Source organism: Hyaena hyaena, unplaced genomic scaffold, assembly GCF_003009895.1.
Source record: "Hyaena hyaena isolate Hyena2069 unplaced genomic scaffold, ASM300989v1 scaffold_985, whole genome shotgun sequence".
NCBI lineage: Eukaryota > Metazoa > Chordata > Mammalia > Carnivora > Hyaenidae > Hyaena > Hyaena hyaena.
In genome coordinates, this window is record NW_024081619.1 from 435,148 (window position 1) to 454,323 (window position 19,176).

At 34.2% G+C, this 19,176-nt stretch overlaps 1 protein-coding gene across 1 annotated transcript in view; it reads left to right on the forward strand.

Annotated features, from left to right (window-relative positions):
- LOC120223374 (diacylglycerol kinase beta-like) overlaps positions 1–19,176 on the forward strand; it is a gene marked incomplete at its 3' end in the record, with an annotated part of 391,667 nt that overhangs the window by 239,612 nt on the left and 132,879 nt on the right. Inside the window, exons 13-14 of the mRNA XM_039221452.1 lie at positions 472–504; positions 9,466–9,582. Of these exons, the coding sequence (XP_039077383.1) occupies positions 472–504; positions 9,466–9,582 (150 nt within the window). The remainder of the gene's footprint in view (positions 1–471; positions 505–9,465; positions 9,583–19,176) is intronic.

A 19,176-nucleotide genomic window follows, 5' to 3' on the forward strand; every position in this document is an offset into this window, starting at 1 on the left:
GAAACAGATACTGAGTAATTTTAGCAAGGAATGAGAGTTGGACTGGAAAATGGAAAAGTAGGCCGGGTAAATGGGCAACTAAAAAAAAATAGTAGGAATGGTTTATGAAGGATAACAAAACTTGGAGATGAGTTCTTATTAAAAAATATGAATGTAATAGATCAGTACTGTTTCAGAGAGATCTGTGAAGCAAGCCAACAATATTGACCAATCTCCTTTGGGTGGATGAAGTTGCATTTTGGATAAGTAATACACAACCTAACCCACTGTGCATTACAGCATTCCTTATTTTGTGACAAAATATTTATTCATTTATGTAATGGAATTAAGCAGAAAAATATGACAAGGAAATGTATTTTGTATTTATTCATTTATTTCACAGAATAGTGGTATAAGAACCTTCATTGGCATTTGTTTTCAGTTTGACTTTTGTGTTTTTTAGCTTTAATATGAACTTCTCTTTTTCAGCAGACTCTGTCCACTTCAGGAGTTTCAGTCCCTGAGGTGCGTAAGCAAAAAAAGGTTTTCACACTTGGCCATTATAGGTCATTATAGATCTTTCCATTGTTATAATGAATATTTGGGGGTATCTCAATGACCTACTAATATCAATCTGTTAGTTCATTTTGTCTCATATTCTGATGTTTAGAATTGAGCATCTTTGTTTTTTTAAGTTTATTATTATTTTTTAAAAATTTATTGTGTGAGAGAGAGAGCAGCTGGAGGAGGGTCAGAGAGAGGAAGAGACAGAAACTCAAGCAGGCTCTGCCCCATTAGCACAGAGCCTGATACAGGGCTCAAACTCACAAACCATGAGATCATGACTCAAGCCAAAAATCAAGAGTCAGAACCTTAACTGACTGAGCCACAGAGGTTCCCCTGGGAGATTTATATTTTCATGATGAGATATGCTTGAAAATGTTTCAGTCTGCTTTTGTGACAAACATTAGGAAAGCAAAAAGTTATGTGAAACAAAGTATACGAAGAAAAATAAAAGTTGTTTTGCAGAGTTTTGACCTGTGTATAAGAATAGCATCATTCCTGTTTGTCAAGTCAAAATGTAAATACCTTACAGAAAGCTCAAACAATCAAAGCTCTATACCATTAAAATGTAGTTTTCAGTGATAGTTGATTGAGAAACTCTTGCTCACTTTGAAGTGCCCATCATTTTTAAAAGAGTACATCTGCATTAATCACTTAGCATATGACAGTATCTAGAAAGTCATTGGAATAAAATACAGTCACAGAAAAAATGACTTTTATTTTGAAAATAAACATAAGTATTGTCACACCATTTATTTTCATTAAAGTGTTAGCTTATCTTTGTATTAATAAAGAAAGCCTCCACATTTTTCTGTGACCCTATTCTATTCAATTGTTTTTATCTTTTTTTAAATGTTTGTTTATTTTGAGAGGGACACACAGAGAGAGTGAGGGCAGAGAGACGGGGAGACAGAGAATCACAAGCAGGCTCTGTGCTGTCAGTGCAAAGCATGACATAGGGCTCGATCCCACAGACTGTGAGATCATGAACTGAGCTGAAGCCAAGAGCCAGATGCTCAACTGACTGAACCATGTAAGTGCCCCTCATTTATTTTTATCTTTAATAGATATGCTCAGATGGTATTGTTTCTCCTAAAATTATAATTTGAATCAGCTCCATTGGGAAAAATATTATTTGTAGTATAAGAATACTATATAAGAATATGAATTTATTGAGAGGAAAGCATAACTGTACAAAAATGTAGTAACCTCTCTCCCTTCTCCCCCCAAAAAAGTTTTCCGATTAGTGTAGACTGCTTCATGAAACTTTTAAAACTTTCATTTTGTAATCAGGGATATACTTAAAATCTGGAAATATGCTTGAAACAATAATGTTTCCAATCTAAGAGAAATATTAAATTAATTTTGTATTCTTTAAGTCAGTTGATACCATTATTATCATCATTATTATAAAAGAAATGATGAATCACACACTCAACTGACAAAGCTTCTTGGAAAGTTTATCAGTTTAATTATTTAAGTGTAAGAGAGATGATTTTGTATATTCAGGTGTTTCAGTTTATTTTTGCCCCCGAATATAAGCACTATATTTGAGATTTAAAATTTTTTCTTTAGACTTGATAATCTCCATAGGTCTCCCATATTCAACTGTATAATCTGTATCATATGAATAGAAATAATAGACCAAAATTTCACTTTTCAGTAAAGTTATTAAAAGTCTTCCTGGAAAGATATATTGTTTTATATTAACTTAGACTTTTCACCATCCTCTGAAATCATCATCATATGAGGTGTTTTTTTTTTTTTTCAACTCTGTTGTTACAAAAATTTTCTTAAGTCCATATGTGGATATATTCACTTGTGAGTGTGTGAACACACACACACATACACGCACACACATGAATTCCTTTGTTCTACTATCAAGAACAATTGATTGTTAGGTAATTGTTAGGTTAATATATATGTGGAACAAATATGGAAAGACATAGACATACCTTAAACATTTAATGTGAAATATGTAAATGTATATATTATTGGCTACACTTTTGATGTAGATTTAAGGACTTTTCTATGAGGACATATCTGTTGTTTAGAAGTTGTATATAGCCTTTCTTGCATATCTTACAGTCTTATCACCTTCAGTTATCAATTGTTTTGAAGCATAAGTAAAGCATTCCTTAGTTAATGAAAAGATATTCATTTATTTATGAAAATAATTGTCTTTAATTATTTTCAATTTTTGAAGTATAACAAAAACAGGCATCTATAAAACAATTTAAGTGTAAAATAACTCTTAATATTTTTTAAAGTTTATTCTGAGAGAGAGAGCACAAGCAGGGGAGGGGCAGAGAGAGAGGGAGAGGGATAATCCTAAGTAAGCTCCATGCTGTCAGTGCAGAGCCTGACATAGGGCTTGATCTCATGACCATGAGATCGTGACCTGAGCCAAAATCAAGTTGGTCACATAACTGACTGAGCCACTCAGGCAGCCCAATAATTCTCAATTTTTATTAATTTTCAAAGTTTTTACAGTTATTGTGTCCGAACCCAACTGGACCACTCCTACACACGCGCACACACACACACACCACATCTTATTGTGTCCTTCCGAAGCATGAGAGTTATTTTCACAGAAACAACTTATTTTACACTCATAATTTAATGGTTTGAGTAATAATTAAATCACATAGTTATAATAACAAGATAACAAATTCTACTTGAAGCTGGCATAAACAGATGGGGGCCATCATAGTAAGTACTATGTGGAGCATTTAACTCAGCTGGTTGAAAGACGTGATGAATATGAACAAGCAAGAGCACTACCTCCTTGCTTTTAACCTTTGGCTCAACGTGTCCATGATGATGGTTACAGAGGGAATGGAGAGTGAATGAATGAGGTGTGTATGCACACATATGGTTTTATAAAGTCACAACCATATACAGACAAATAGCCCAAAGCAAAAGATTTTGCCATAGGCCTACTCATTCCTAAATTTCATTCCTTCCCATCAGGATTTCTTAAACAGAAATCTTGTAAGCGGTTTACACCCAATATGAAATTACCCTAAGAGAAAATAGTCACATGGTATGTGATGTGTGAAAAAAAAGACTTGTGGACCAAGCTGCAAATTGTGTCTCTGGGTTTAGCTGGTGAGTAGCACTTCCAGGTGCCTTAAGGCTAGCTTCCATTCTGTTGAATTTTTTGTCTCCCATCTCCTCCAAAAAGACCCCACCTGGATCCTGGCACCACTTATCCCACACAGAAATGGGGACACAACAGACATGTAAAGTACACAAATTCAATGAAGTATTTCTTCACAACACCCATCTTGCACTACTATGATCTAAGCAGCATAAGGGTTTTAAGTTAAATGACAAAATATGGCAATATACTTTTTTGTAGTTTAAAAATTCTGCCATTTGCTAAGTGCCTATTTTATGCTGGTATCTTTATCTACATTTTCTCAATTTATCATCACACATTCATTTTATAAATGAACCCAGTGGTAGCTTAGAGATAGCAAATAACTTGCCCAAGTTTGCATGGCAAATAAGGTACAAATCTGGGATTCGGCCTCCAAGCCCATACTTAGGACTTTGCCCCCAGTAGTTTTTGTTTTATAATAAGTCCTTACTTAATTAAATTAAAAAATATGAAAATATTTATAATACATCAATTATTATATTTATGTTTAAAGCTTTCTAATCTATTTTCTTTTTAAATCAAGTGCGCTTTGCTTCCCAGCCATAATAAATTATGCTGCAACTTCCAAGGATTCCTGGTAGATTTAGAGCCTTTGCTTTTTCCGAGTGAATTTGTTTCTCCCGGCAGGAAACAACTCCAATTTCACAATAAGGTCACAATAATTAAAAGGGCAGCTTTGCAGCTGTCAGCCTTGCTTTCATGGAGCCCATAACCCTTCTAAATGCCAATGAATTTGGTGGCACATCTGCTTCCACGAGCTCAAAATTGTATGTTGGGAATATCTAACTATTATCTTGGGTTCAAATTCCAGAGTTCCTGGGAAATTCCTGGGGCCTAGCCCCAGTGGCAGAAAGGGCTAAGTCTCCACTCAGGCAAGTGGTTCTGTAACAGAAAAAGCAAGTTCCAGGACTAGCTAGAAGGATGCTGTTGCACCAGTGCACCAGCCCACCCTGTTGTGGCTTTGTACCAATGGAGGTGCTTTGCTGCTTCCTGTCCCTCATGCTGAGATTGGACAAAAAGAAGAAAGCCCTTTGCTCGAGGTAATCATCACTTGCTGCTTGTAGTTTGTGAGTGATCGATAACAGCAGGCTCAAGTATTGTGGTAAACATCCCCTTTGTGAATTTTTTTTAGAGCACAGGTTTAAAGGGATGTCTTTTTATTTCATTTATTTCATCTTTCTGTTTTCTGTGAATGGTCCTTTCGGCTTTTCTTCTCGGTTAATTATGGTAATTATCCGTTTTGGCATTCTATTACAATGTATCCCCCAGTTAAGATCTGTTGTACTACTTAGCGAGTCTGAGGATCACAAAACACTGAATTCTATATTCAAAATGTCTGCATAGGAAACACAAATGGCTGATACTTGAAAATGCTGAAATATCAATAACTATATTTTATTTTTTGTAGTCATATTTTCTATATTTTAGGGGGGATAGAGTAGCTCCTTTCAGTGTTTGAATAATTTCTATTGATTAGATCAGTAAATTTCCAACTCTTTTTATATCTGGGATAATTTATCTGGCAGAACAAAATTTGTCCTGATTATAATAAGGTAATTTATTTTGTGGTTTAAAGCCCAAAAATGTAAAAAAAAAAAACAAAAAAAAAAAAACAAAAAAAGCAGAAGGTGAAGTGTTGACCACTGCCCCTATTATCAGAGAACAATTTTATCCTGAATAATGATGCAAAATAAGGTTGGTGAGTTCTTGAAACTTTTCAATAATTTCAACACCGGGAGTAATTCTCTTAAATATCACAATAAAGATCTGCCATTCAGAGTTAATTAACCCCCAAAACTGGCTAATGTAATTTTTGTGGACAGCAGATCTTTCAAAGATGCAATTGCTCTCCCTTCCTGTCCCTGATATAAAATATGAAAGAAGTAAAGATTTTCTTAGTGGAAAGAAGAAAAAGTATCCAACTATCCTTCTATGAGCTTATGCTGCTTAAATAAAGTATAGTGGGTATTTCATTGAGACTGCTCTACAATTTGGAAATAAAAATAAAACAAATGAGTACAATAGAATGATAACTCTGGGAGAAAAGTAAATACTTACAGGTTTCTCCTGTTTATAATTCTCAGCCTTGATTAATTCCACACATTCTACCTACTTGGCATATTTCCCACAACCAGAGAAACCTCTTGGTTTTTTTGGTGTGTGTGTGTGTGTGTGTGTGTGTTTGAAAAAATGTTTACTGTTAGCATTATCTAGATTATATAATAAGATTCACGTATAGGTGGATGTACTGAGACTTTTTTTATTAACTTCTATACCTCTTATAATTTTAGATTTCAAAAACAAAATCTTAGTTGAACACTCAGTGTAGGATTTACAATTTTGTTTTTATATCTTACAAAGGTTACTATAAAACATTTGCTTCATCTACTCCAGTTTACTCAGAAAGATGACTTCCTGGAGAGACCTGAAGATGCTTAACTGCTTTTGACTAGTTGGAGAGTCTCAGCAGAGGAATTTTCCCACCTATGTGCACTGCTAAGAATAAAATGAAGTTAATGGATAATTTGGTGGTTGTTTACAGACATACACTTACATGTCTCAAATTTCCATCATTACATATATAAATAGTTTGGTCACAAATATCCAGTTCCAGTATGACTAACCAACTTAAATTTTATTTAATTCTTGTAACCTAAACATTTTAGGAATTAAATGCCAAATAACAATTGTTGGATTATATCTCAGAATATAAGGTATGATAAAATAAAAGGTATATAAGATAAGGTATATCTTCTACACTGCAGATTTTTATAAAGTATTTGATAGAATATTGCATATTTTATATATCTGCATGCAATTATCCAGAGATTGTTTTCATACTTACCCCCAGTATTATATTTTTGAACTCCTAATATAAGCTATGAATTTTCAAATGTAATCACTGAGACTTCCTTATTTAATATACTTAATGTAACTAAGTATAATTTTTCATACACATATACACTTGGAAATCTAACAAACACTTTGCGTAATACTAATACTAATGAGCGCCATCCTGAGAGAGCCATACTTTCTTATTTGTAATAACTTTCATTTATTGAGCATGTATTCTAATCCAAGCACAATGTTAGGAATTTCTGTGTTTTCCATTAAATTTTGCACAACTCTGAGAAATAGGTATTGCTATCTCCATTTTGAATGAGTTAAGTGCTCCAGGGTTATATAACATTTAAGTAACAGAAATGGGATTCAGCTCAGGCTTTCTGACTCCAAACCTCATCCTATAATCCACCCTTTCTATGCATTATACTCTTAACTCTCTAGGGACAAAATTGTAATTTGTAAATTTAGAAAAAATGATCTGTCTTTAAAAAAATCAATATTTTTGCCAGAAATTATGCTTATGTGAAAGTACATCATTTTCCAAAGAATATGAATTTCAGGAATCCTATTACACCATCCATTTTTAGCCACACAAAAAATATATTCAGTGATTTTACACCATGAAATTGCAAGGTAAATGGACTGTATTGATTAGCATCTATTTTGGTCTGAGAAATTTTCTGATCCATCTGGCCCTAATAGAGTTAAAAAGAGCTTTACTTGTAAGTCCAGTTAAAATATGTTTCAAAATTATAGAAATTGATATGATGCTCTAAGAAACAAATATAGGGACTAGAAAATATATGTTCCTCAAATATTTAAGCATACATGGCAGACATTGCTTTTTGATCAGAACAACTTTTCACACCAAGCCTAGACATGGCCCAGGAATCCTTCTTGATACAATACTATTAAAAACTTAAAAAAATTGTTTGACTCTTGATTCACTTATTTCTCCATTCATTTATCCTGATTTTTGTTAGGCACTGATTTAGGATCTGATATAGAACAGTGAAGCAAACCAAGCCCTTTTTTCTTCTGGAGCTTTGACTAAAAGTGGAGATAGACCATCATTAAACTAATTAAATAGGAAACATTTGAGGTTGTAATAAATTATATGTGTGTGTAAATATATATATATAATAAAATTATATGTATATATTTATGTACTACATATTATATGCATATAATATATATACTTTTATATATAAGTATATTTTTATTTCTATAAAAATAAGCTAAAGGGAATAGAGAAGCCAATCTGGCATTTGAACAGAAGGCTGAAATAAGTGAGGACCATATCCAGAGCTTTCCACCAGAGAGAAGAGTGATGGTCAAAGCTCTGAATTAAGAGTTTGCTTGTGATCAAAGAATCACGAGGATGTGGGGATAGCTGGAGTGGAGTGAAATAGGATGAGTGTGGCTGTTGTATAGAGAATTGACTGTAGGGAGACAAAGATGGAAGCAGATTAGCTGATGGTTACAATAATCCAGACAAAGAAGATGGCAGAGGCTTACAGTATGCACTATTGGTGGTGGTGAGTAATCGTCCAGTTTGGGATTTATGTTCAAGGAGGGTAGGCAAGAAATACAAGAAAAAGATAGTTTTTGATATTTTAGGACTTGTGTGTTTTAGACACTCATGGACAGATAGAAAGGGCATTTGTATGCAGCAATTAAAGTTTAAGGGAGAAATCTGAAGAGGAACTATAAATTTAGAAATGTTCCTCATAAAATTGAAATTCAAAGCTTTGGGATTTAATGAAGTTGCCTAGAGAGTGAGGGTAGATAGTGAAGATGAGCCATTCAAGGAAGAGGTTAAGTGTTATGGACCATAAACCTAGAGAAAGAACAAAAGAGAGACTCTGAGGAAGCAATTAATGAAGTAGGAAGAGAGCGAAAAGTAAAAGAAAGATGCGTCCAGAACCCCAGTGAGGCAAGTGTTAAAGAGGGAGGAAGAGGTCAATCCTGTCAAATGCTGCTAAAAAGTGGAAAAGATGAAGCCTGCCCAATAGGTATGGCAATGAGAAGGTCATTAAGATTTTAAGAAGAGCAGATTCAGTGGATTAATGGTGATTAAGTCAACCCAGGGAACCTTCATTGAGTTCATTGGGTTCAGTTGAAGAGAGAGTGGGGAAGCGGGGAAATAAAAACTGGAGGCAGACAACTTCAGGAAATGTTTCCACTATGGTGAACAAAGGAATTAGCTGGGATGGAATGTGTGTTTTAACTTTTATGCCATGCTTGATACAAATACCAGCTTACAAGTTCATCATGTGTTAGTTTGAAATATTGCCTGCATGTATAAGCCTTGTTTTTAGTACTCAAGAACAAACTTCTTAAATTATAATTCCATATTATTTATTTCTACCATTCCTTATGGAAATAATTAGCCTCACTGGTCCTTGATAAAACTTCTGATGAAGAGTCCTGATGGGGCACATAGAGGGAACACCGTCTGGCTTTTTTTTTTTTTTTTAATGTTTTATTTATTTCTAGGAGAGAGAGAGAGACAGCGTGAGCAGGGGAGGGTCAGAGAGAGAGGGAGTCACAGACTGAAACAGGCTCCAGGCTCTGAGCTGGCAGTCAGCACAGAGCCCGACGCGGGGCTCGAACCCACGAACCGCGAGATCATGACCTAAGCGAAAGTCGGACGCTTAACCGACTAAGCCACCCAGGAGCCCCCCGTCTGGCTTTTTTTAACTGATAATTAATTTCTTTAAGATAATTGAAGAAAATAATCATTTTTGTTGTGCCTATATCATGTGGACTATTGCAAGCAACAGCTTTCTTAGTATTCACTAGAATACTCCAAATTAGGAACATGGGCTCAAGTCTATAGCCAATAAAGTCTTCTTTGCGTTCCCCTTTTTAGTAAAACAATATTCTTATAAAAGATTTTCTCCTTACAGGAAAGACAAGCAACAGTGAAAAAGGAAAAAGGTAGTTCCCAGCAGTCAAATAAAGTAACTGACAAAAACAAAATGCAAAGAGCCAACTCCGTGACCGTGGATGGGCAAGGCCTACAGGTATGACTTTTTCAATCAAATTTTAGTGGCTTTCATATTTGTTCCTTCTATGATCTTACAGGCACATATGTCCAGCTATCAACACATTTATTTAATGTGCAGATTAGCTCAGCGGAGGACTTCAGAAGGATCTTTATTAATTTATCAAGATGACAGTTTTATGTTTGATTGACAGAGTGACACTCTGATTATATTAATCTCTCACAACGTTATCTGTATTTAAGCCTAAATGGTAAGAGTTCTTTTACAGTTCCAAAGGTTTTGCCAATCAATGCTAAATGTCCACGTGTTATAGGCATACATATTATTTATTTACAACTTTGCTTTTTCCACATACGTTGTTTATATATTTGGAAGAATCATTTTGTTGGCAAAAAAATGTCTAGGGAAAAAATGAACTTCATGTGTGTGGATACTTTTATTGCTAAGAAATAATAAAATAAAGGGTGTTTATGATTTGTTTATATCTTTCTTTAGTTTTAATTCATAAAACTTCATATATATTTCTAGTTTAAGTAAACACAGGTAGCTCAAAATCATGTTTTAGCACCCTAGTATCTCTGACATTAGCAGTAAGATTTCTTTCAATTTACATTTTAAGACATCCTACAGATTTTATGTATTCTCTTTCTCTGCATTTGTTTCTCACTCCAACATAAAAACAACCCATGAAGTTGGCTAAATCTTTGTTACATGTTACGTTCATTTTTTCTTTTTTACCTATATATTTCTCTCTTCTAATTTTCATTTTCTTTTCTTATAACAATATGCTCTAAGTTTCATGTTCTCCAGGAAAATTTACCAACCACTCGCTAAACAAAAATATATTTTGTCACATACTTACCTTCAATATACATAACTTTGTATCTTCACTTTTCATTAATTAGTTTATTTGTGATACTATGGATTGTGTGTTTTATATTTCTTAAATTGGAGCAACAATTGAGTGCTCAAAGTAGTTGCCTAAATGTATGTTTCTTCATTATTTTAAAGATATCATTAAAAATTTAATAATTGCCTAAATACTGATAACCAAATTGGTGATTTGTTTTTAATCTAATAAAACATGTTGTGAACAGAAATTTTTTTAAGGGTTTTTAAACTCACATATAAAAAGAAAAAATTCTAAATGATAAAATTATTACATTAGAAGAAATTCTAAATGATGAAATTATGACATTAGAAAGTTTAAAAATTAAATATTCAAAGAGTAAGTCAGGATCTACTCTTCTTGGTAGTCATCTCTGTAGGTTTAGCAATTTCACTGAAAGACTCAAATATGAAGTCTATGTACTTTCATAGAAACAAAAATTAAGTGATCCTGTTTAATTTTCATGAAAAATATCAACATTTATAAATTTAATACACCAGTTGCAAATATTGATTAATTAAATATTTAGTTACTCTGGGTTCCAATGATGAAAATATCAGAAGAGAAAATTACATTTCACACATGGCTAGATGGCTAGATATATACTCAACATGGAAGTTAAATGTACACTATTTGTCAAACAGTATATGCTAGACCCTGTGATAATATCTTATGCCTACTAAGTAAGTCAATCTTCTTAAACATGGGATAACTATCCTTAATTTTCTCAATAAAAATATAATACATATATCATTATTATCATGACTTTCAAAATGAGGATACTGATGTTCAAAGATAAAGTTAAATGAAGATAGTGAGACTCAGAGTTTATGTGTTTTACTCCTAAGATACCTGGCCTCCTTGGTTAACAAAGTTTAACAGGTATACGAATGCTAACTTCCTGACCACCTTGTTCTGACCACCTGCCTTTCTCTGTGAACATATTGCATCTCTAAAACCAGATAATAACTTTTCATAACTTTCTTTAGCATGTGAATTTATCAGGCAAAGTTGTTCACACAGGACTAGACATCAGTCTTATAAAACAGTAAATAAATACCTTAATTATTGTCATCATAATTTTCTTCAGTATTAAGTGGTGATATATAACCATGTGCAATAGTCTTTCTCCTCAGCGGTATGGACTAAAATTGATATATATAGGTAGTCACATAATTTGGGGGAAATTAGAAAAAAAAAGTAAAAGAATAAATTATTGGCTAGCTAATGCAAAGTAAAAAATAAATTTTGTTGTGGGAACCAACTTAAAAATAATAACACAGTCATTCTTTATCAAGAAAGATAAAAAGATATGCCAGAAAGTTAATTTTTCTGTGACTTTTAAAAAATGTGTATCACAAAATAGCATTGAGTTGCAGCCCAGTTTGCATAGAAGTCCATGACAGAAGAGATCTACACTGCTTAAAGAAGACTATTAATCATAGTTAAGCACATTCATCTTATTTCTTTCCAGCTAACCAGCATAATGATCAGGATTATTATTTCTAATTAGAGGAAGTAATAGATCATGTATAACCTTAGGATGAGTCTCATTAATTAACCCAGGTCCTAAGGGACTTCAAATAGAGGTGGTTAGGCACTCTGTCTTTGTCATCGCTCATACCATAGGTTTACACTTAATACATATGATCGAATGTAATTGAAACTACAACTTCTAACACGAACCATATATAAAAATGCAGATAGGTATTCGCATGTGAACAAATAAGTGAAACAGAACCATGGTTTAAACTGTATTAAACTGAAGTTTCCTTGTCCCTAATTATTGTCTGAGAAGAATTTCCAAGTAAAAGGGTCACTTGAGAACTAAAAAGTCTAGTTTGTAATATTCTTAACACTGGAAAGAATGGGGAACTTTTATATTTAAACACCTAAAACTGAGCCAGTGTTATCCCCTGCCACAATGCTTCTCCCTGTCTTTATCATCTTTCTTTTGCAATATCTCATCCTTTTAATTACCAAGATTGTGTGTGTATATATTTTTACACATACACACACACACACACACACATCATTGTGTACTATAAACAACTTTATAGTGTATGTAGACAATTACTTTCCCTTTATTTGATTGAAGTGTGTGTGTGTGTATGCCCATTGACTACTTTAGGATTCTGAAGCCAGTTGGCTCTTCCATAATTAGCTCTTCATTGTCACTTTAATTCCCTAAGGGCAGAATTATTATTCTACACTTTAAGTAATGGACAACCTTTAAACTGAGTCCCTATCCCCATACTTATAATGTGCTAGCTTATAAATAATATGGAAAAAATGGAGTTCAGTAAGAAGTATCAGGACTGAGAGTTAGAATTGTCTCTAATTTTAAGTAAGATGGCCAAATTTTCCCTGATTAAAGTGTGATATTTGAGTAACGACTTAGGGGAGGAACTTTAGCCTATGGATGTCTAGTAGACGGGCAGCTCTAAGAAAGGTACATGCCTGCAAGTTCTAGAATCACCAAGAACAACTGCACAGTTGGAGCAGGGTGAATAACATGGGAACTGGTGAAGACTACTATAGAGAAGGAATAGGAGCTATATGTACAGAGCCTCCAAGGCCTGTGTAAGGACTCTGACTTTCGATTTGAGAGAGATGGCAAAATGTAATGTAATCCTGACTTAACAGTTGAAAGGCTTACTCTTGCTGAGGTTAGGTTGTTAGGAACCAAAGAGTCTAGTTATACCTAGTTATTTAGGGTTTATAGGATAGAGGCATATCCAGAGAGGGGAGCAGGAGAGGTGAAGTGATGGATTCTTCTTATATTTTGAAGACAGAGGCAACAAGATATGCTGAGAGATTGTGTGTAGGGTTTATTAAAAAGTAGAAATTAGGGATATCTTTAAGATGCTTGACCCATTCACATGAAATGATGGAGTTGCCAGTGACTGAGATGGCAAAGATGCTGGGTGAATAGGTTTTGGAGAGAAATTTCTGATACTGTTGGGCATCTAAATGGAGATGTTAAGTAGGCAGGCAAATAAGTGAATCTAGAAATCAGAGCAGAGGATAGATAGATATGCATTTGGAAGTGAAAGGCTTATTGATGGTACTTAAAACCATCATATGAAATGAGATTACCAAGAAGGAGAAGATACAGACAGGTGAGTTATTAAACTAAGACTCAAAACCAGTCTGAATCAAGTTATGCCGTTTAATATTTACTAGATGAAATGACCCCCCCTTATGTGAGTAAGATTTCATAGGATTAGCTCTATTCTCTATAGGGAAGAATCCAGTATAAATTTTAACCTCCTGGAATGCCCTTTATACCCAATTTATAACTATTCTTAAAGGTTTCAGGTATCTTAAACATTCTCTCCCTTTTTCAGTATTGTCTTTGTTATACCTTATTCCCTATCCCAATGTACCTGCAAAATGGGTCTGAAAAGCCCAGGGTTCTGTAGCGATGCCTCAAGCACAATGGTGGGATAATGGAAGGCTGAGAATAGGTCAGGATTCTTTTGAGCTTCAACCAGAGCAACTTGCTTTCACCTGTCTTATCTACTCTTCCAATTAAGATTATTTCAAAGGCTATGTAAGTATTTACTTCCAAAAACAAACAGGTTTAGGCTGACAGAATTTTTTAATATATATGTATATTTTGGGTTTTCTCCCATTCCACCAAAATTTATAAGAAAAGGGTACAATATTTTAGGATGGTAGTAAATCATTATTTAAAATAACTTGAGGTGCCTGGGTGACTCAGTCATTTAAGCATCCATCTTCAGCTCAGATCATGATCTCCCAGTCCAGGGGTTTGAGCCCCACATCAGACTCTGTGCTAACAGCTCAGAGCCTGGAGCCTGCTTCCGATTCTGTGTCTCCTTCTCTCTCTATCCCTCCCCCTCTCATTCTCTTTCTTTCTTTCTCTCTCTTAAAAATGAATAAACATTAAAAAACATTAAAAAGAGTTAAAATAACTCAATTTTACATCTTCAAAATTCTATGTGAAATAAAAATTGAAAATTTATCACATTAAAGACTACATTATAGTTCAAAGAGAATTAGTAAAGAATGATATATTAGTGTTATCTAATTCCTGGATTCCATTTAGGTTTTACCACTTGTCCAGTAATGGCTTTTATAACAAAAACAGCTAGTACAGAATCACATTAACTTCCTGTTTTTGACAGACAGTTGTGCTGTGTTTATGTAAGACAATGTTCTTGTGTATAGGCAATCCTAAAGTAAACAAGAGTGATAAAATATCATTTTAGCAACTTACTCTCAATTGGTTCAGTGTAAAAATGTTATTTGAACAGTCCTTTTAACTTTTCTGTAAATTTTAAATTCTTTAAAAGTATAAAAATAAAAATATCAGATCAAAATATAAAAAATTACTGTAAGATATTTCCATAAAACTTTTTTCATCAAAATCAGATATACTGAGTTCCGGAAACAAAGCAAACTTTGTATTCTTTAATCTATTTAAATTATTATAAATATACATGATTTACATTTCAATACAAAATAGTTCTGTTAGACTGTATTCTGAATTCTATAAGTTAGTTCTTATCTGATATTGACCTCTCAGGAAAACAAAATCTCAGATCATATAGACTGAAATAAGTAATGTAAATATCATATCTAGTAATACCTACATTTTTCCTTCTTTCATACTTTTCAAGTTACAAAAGGATTAACTGAAGATGAGTGTTCCCATACTCAATAAAGAGAATAACATAATGTAAAATAAAATATTGAGCCTCTTCAAAGATTTTGATATCAAGTCTCTTTTCTTCACTCAGGGTCAAGAAATTTTAACATGTTTTATTAAGTATAAAGTCTCCATGCCTGGTTCCGTCTGTATTCAATTAGGTGCCATTGTGGATCTTTCATACTGGTTACAATTAGGTTCTGCAGCTTGTAACAGAGAAAGAACAAAACCAAAAACAAATAAAACATAAGAGTGGTTTTGAGAAGGTTTTATCAGGCCTGGTACTATCTTTCCTGTCCCTATCTGTGGCATTCTCAAGGTTGCTTTGTTATCAAAGATGGATGCTGGTCCTTAGAATATCACATTTAATGCTGGCATCCAGAGGAAGAAGACTAGAAGGTCTTACTCTTCCTTTTTAAAGAGTATATCTGAGTTTCCATAAAATATTTCTGTATTAGTCAGTTTGGGCTCTAGTAATAAGGTATCATAGATGGGTGGCTTAAACAAGAGACATTGATTTATCACAGTTCTAGAAGCTGGAAAGTTCAAGATCAGGGTGACAAGTTAAATTTTATTCTGAGGCTTCTTCTCTGGCTTATTGGTGGCTGCCATCTCTCTGTGTGCCTAAACTACCTCTTTTTGTGTGCAGAAGGGGGGATAGATCTTTCTTTTTCAAGGGTACTAATCCCATCATGAAGCTCCCGCTGTCAGATCTTCATCTAACCTTCATTGTGTCCCAAAGCCTCTCTCTCCAAATACCACCATGCTGTGGGGGTAGGACTGCAACATAAAATTTGGGGAAGCACAATTCTGTCCATAGCAACTTCCAAATATAGACAAAACACAGACCCATTTTTTTTCTACATAGACTACTTATTTGCATTCTTATATGGCAAGACACCAAATGTTACAACTTCTTAAAGCTCTTCAAAAGAAATATATATTTAAATTCCACAAACAGCAGCAACAACTTCCAAGGTTCAGATGTGATAGGAGGGACCAGTGTTTCAAAATTACCTTTTGCCCAGAGTTCTTTCAATAAAGATGAAGAGGAACAGAAGAAGTAAATGACAGTGGCAGTCTTTGACAGTATGATGCTGCTCCTTCTTCCAGGAGTAGTAGTGCACGAAGTAGTTGTTTATTTTTAACATGTCAGACTTGAAAATGATCATGCAGCACTATGGTTTTGGTGCTCTCAAATTTAGGAATTCTATCTTTGGTCTTTTGGCTTCCAAATTTACTCTGCTGGATTGGCCTTCTTATAGTAACAAAGTGTAACCAGCTTTTAGAGCTTTTTGAATAGGGCATTGAATAGGATAACACCATTAAATGATCCCTTCACACCACAGAGTTAGTGGTGCTGGTGTTTTAATCACATATTATCCCTTAAATATAGATTGTGTTAGGTCAGGAGCTTGTCTAACATCATTATCAAAGGGGCTCTATTCCACCGTGCCAGCTAACTTATAAATAGATATCTAAGGTTGTCGGTGTGTTTTTTTTTTATTTTTTAATAGTTTTTATTTATTTTTGAGACAGAGACAAAGCATGAGCGAGAGAGGGGCAAAGAGAGAGGGAGATACAGAATCTGATACAGGCTCCAGGCTCCAAGCTGCCAACACAGAACCCAATTCGGGTCTCAAACCCACGAACCATGACATCATGACCTGAGCCAAAGTCAGATGCTTAACCAACTGAGCCACCAGGCGCCCCTTTAGTGTTTGTTTTTATGTAGTCTTATTTTGTAAGCCTACTTTGTGGTAAGAAGATATATGAGGAAAAGATTGCTAATTGATTTTATTCTTCCTGTATTTCCCTTTGGCATATTTGACTTTTGTGCTTACAGAGCTTCCCCATTCTTTAAATTTGTTATTTATTTAAATAATCTACTACTAATCCATTTGACCTTTTTATCCATTTACCCACATCAAAAAATGACATCTACATTTTTGAGATCTTGTAGACTGCATTCTTGTTCTGTATCTTGGTACTGACCTTTATTTGGTAAATAGTTATGAGGCCTTTAAATGTTCCAGTATATTTGTATTTCTGAAAGGCATTCCAAAACATTTTTTCAAATACATTGCAAATATTTGACCCAGTGTGAATTTAATATAATCTAATTTATTTTAATAGAATTGTAAGCTGAATGTTGAGTTTGAGGAAGATCACCCTAATGAGTGTTTGAGTTCAGACTTAATGTTTTGCAAAAAACCCTTATTTACCTTGAGATTCTCACCTTTATTTAAAAATAAGCAGTAACAATTCAAATTAGGTGCAAAAATAAAAATCCACATCTGTTAGCATTACCTTCTTTTGAACATGCAAACTTTGAGAGCTCTGATTTTATAATCAGATGAAAAATAAAGGAAATGTAATATAGTCTTTAGGTAAAGCTGTGTTTGGGTATTTCTTTATTCTAGCTTTTAAATGAGAGAAGAAGGGCACACATTCCAAGTCAGTAGCTTAACCTAGGAGGCACTCTATATGTTAATTGACTGAGCACATTTGCTTCAGGAAAGTTACTACAAATCCAGCTCATCTATCTTATCTCCTACCTGAATTATAGCCAAACCAGGAATAAGGATCCTGTCCTCTTTACAGAGGAAAGTAAACCAGAGACAGATACAGTTGATGATGATGACAAGTTGAGTTAGAGCAGAAAAATTAAGAATATTTTACTCAGCATTCTGTAACTAATGTGAAGATTTTAACATTTCCCCAGTGCTTATACTCACTGGAAGAACTGTATTTCACTTAAGATTAGAGGACACCATATTAGAAAAATATTTTAATTTGTGTTGTTTAAACTAAAAGGAAGAAAGGCCATCATATGGTAAAATGATTGTTTTTAATTGTCTCATTACATATTTAAGAGTACTTTCTAAGAGAGAAAAATCATAGCAATAAAGGATAGCTTGAATCTACTTTAAAAAATACACTGATCTAGAACTTTTCAATTTAATATTGAGAAGGCTCCAGTATTTGTATATTTTGTTACTAATTTTTTTTTTTGCCAAACTGTATTTAGACAGGATTTATATAATGGTAGACTGAATAGGAAAATGTGTATTTAAGAGTCTACCTGTTAACATTGAAGTCTGGTAAATTGCAAGAGTTCTTCCTTACCATCGTCATCAAAAAGAGCTTTTACCCCCTTACATACCAACAAAGCGCTATCATTTTTTTTAGATTTATTTCCCTTCGTGGTATGTTTCACTGCTAACTACATGTTTGCTTGCTTACTATTTCTCATCTAGAATATAAGCGCCAGTAGGACAGGCACATTTTCTTGTTGAACCAAGCAATCAGGATCGGCATATAGTAGAAGCACAGTCAATTTATGCATTCCTATTTAGCAAACAGGCTTGATTCACTGGCCTTCTACTCCCTAGGCAAGGAAGGAAAACATTGAGGTGGGGCACCTGGGTGGCTCAGTTGGTTAAGCATCTGAGTTCGGCTCAGGTCATGATCTTACCGTTCCTGGGTTCCAGCCCCGCATAGGGCTCTGTGCTGACAGCTAGCTTAGAGCCCGGAGCCATTTCAGATTCTCTGTCTCCATCTCTCTCTGACCCTCCCCTGCTCACGCTGTCTCTCTCTCAGAAATAAATTTAAAGAAAAAAAGAAAAAACTTAAAAAAAAAAGAAAACATTGAGGAAACATTGTGTACTGGAGGGCAGTTAGGCTGAAGGAGACCTCAAACCTTACTTCCTAGTTGACAAGTGATTGGATAGATGGATTCCACACATGCCCCAAACCTCTAAAGTAGGTGTCATCTGTCATCTATAAAGTTGGGGCTCTCTATATTTTAATCCCTTTATTTTCTTCTATTCTTTCTCCTCCCACTATCTTTTGTTTCATTCTGGCTGGTTTACTCACTGTCTCACCAATTGTACCTTTTGTTTTCATCTCATGGCTATTCCTTCTTCATAGCTGCTTTCCTCTCTGCCCTGTACCTAGTTGGACCCTACCTCTTTCTGTGGAGTGAGTATGCCTATTGATGGAGATATAGTCAAAGCACAGGGCTCAATTGAGTTACTAAGCA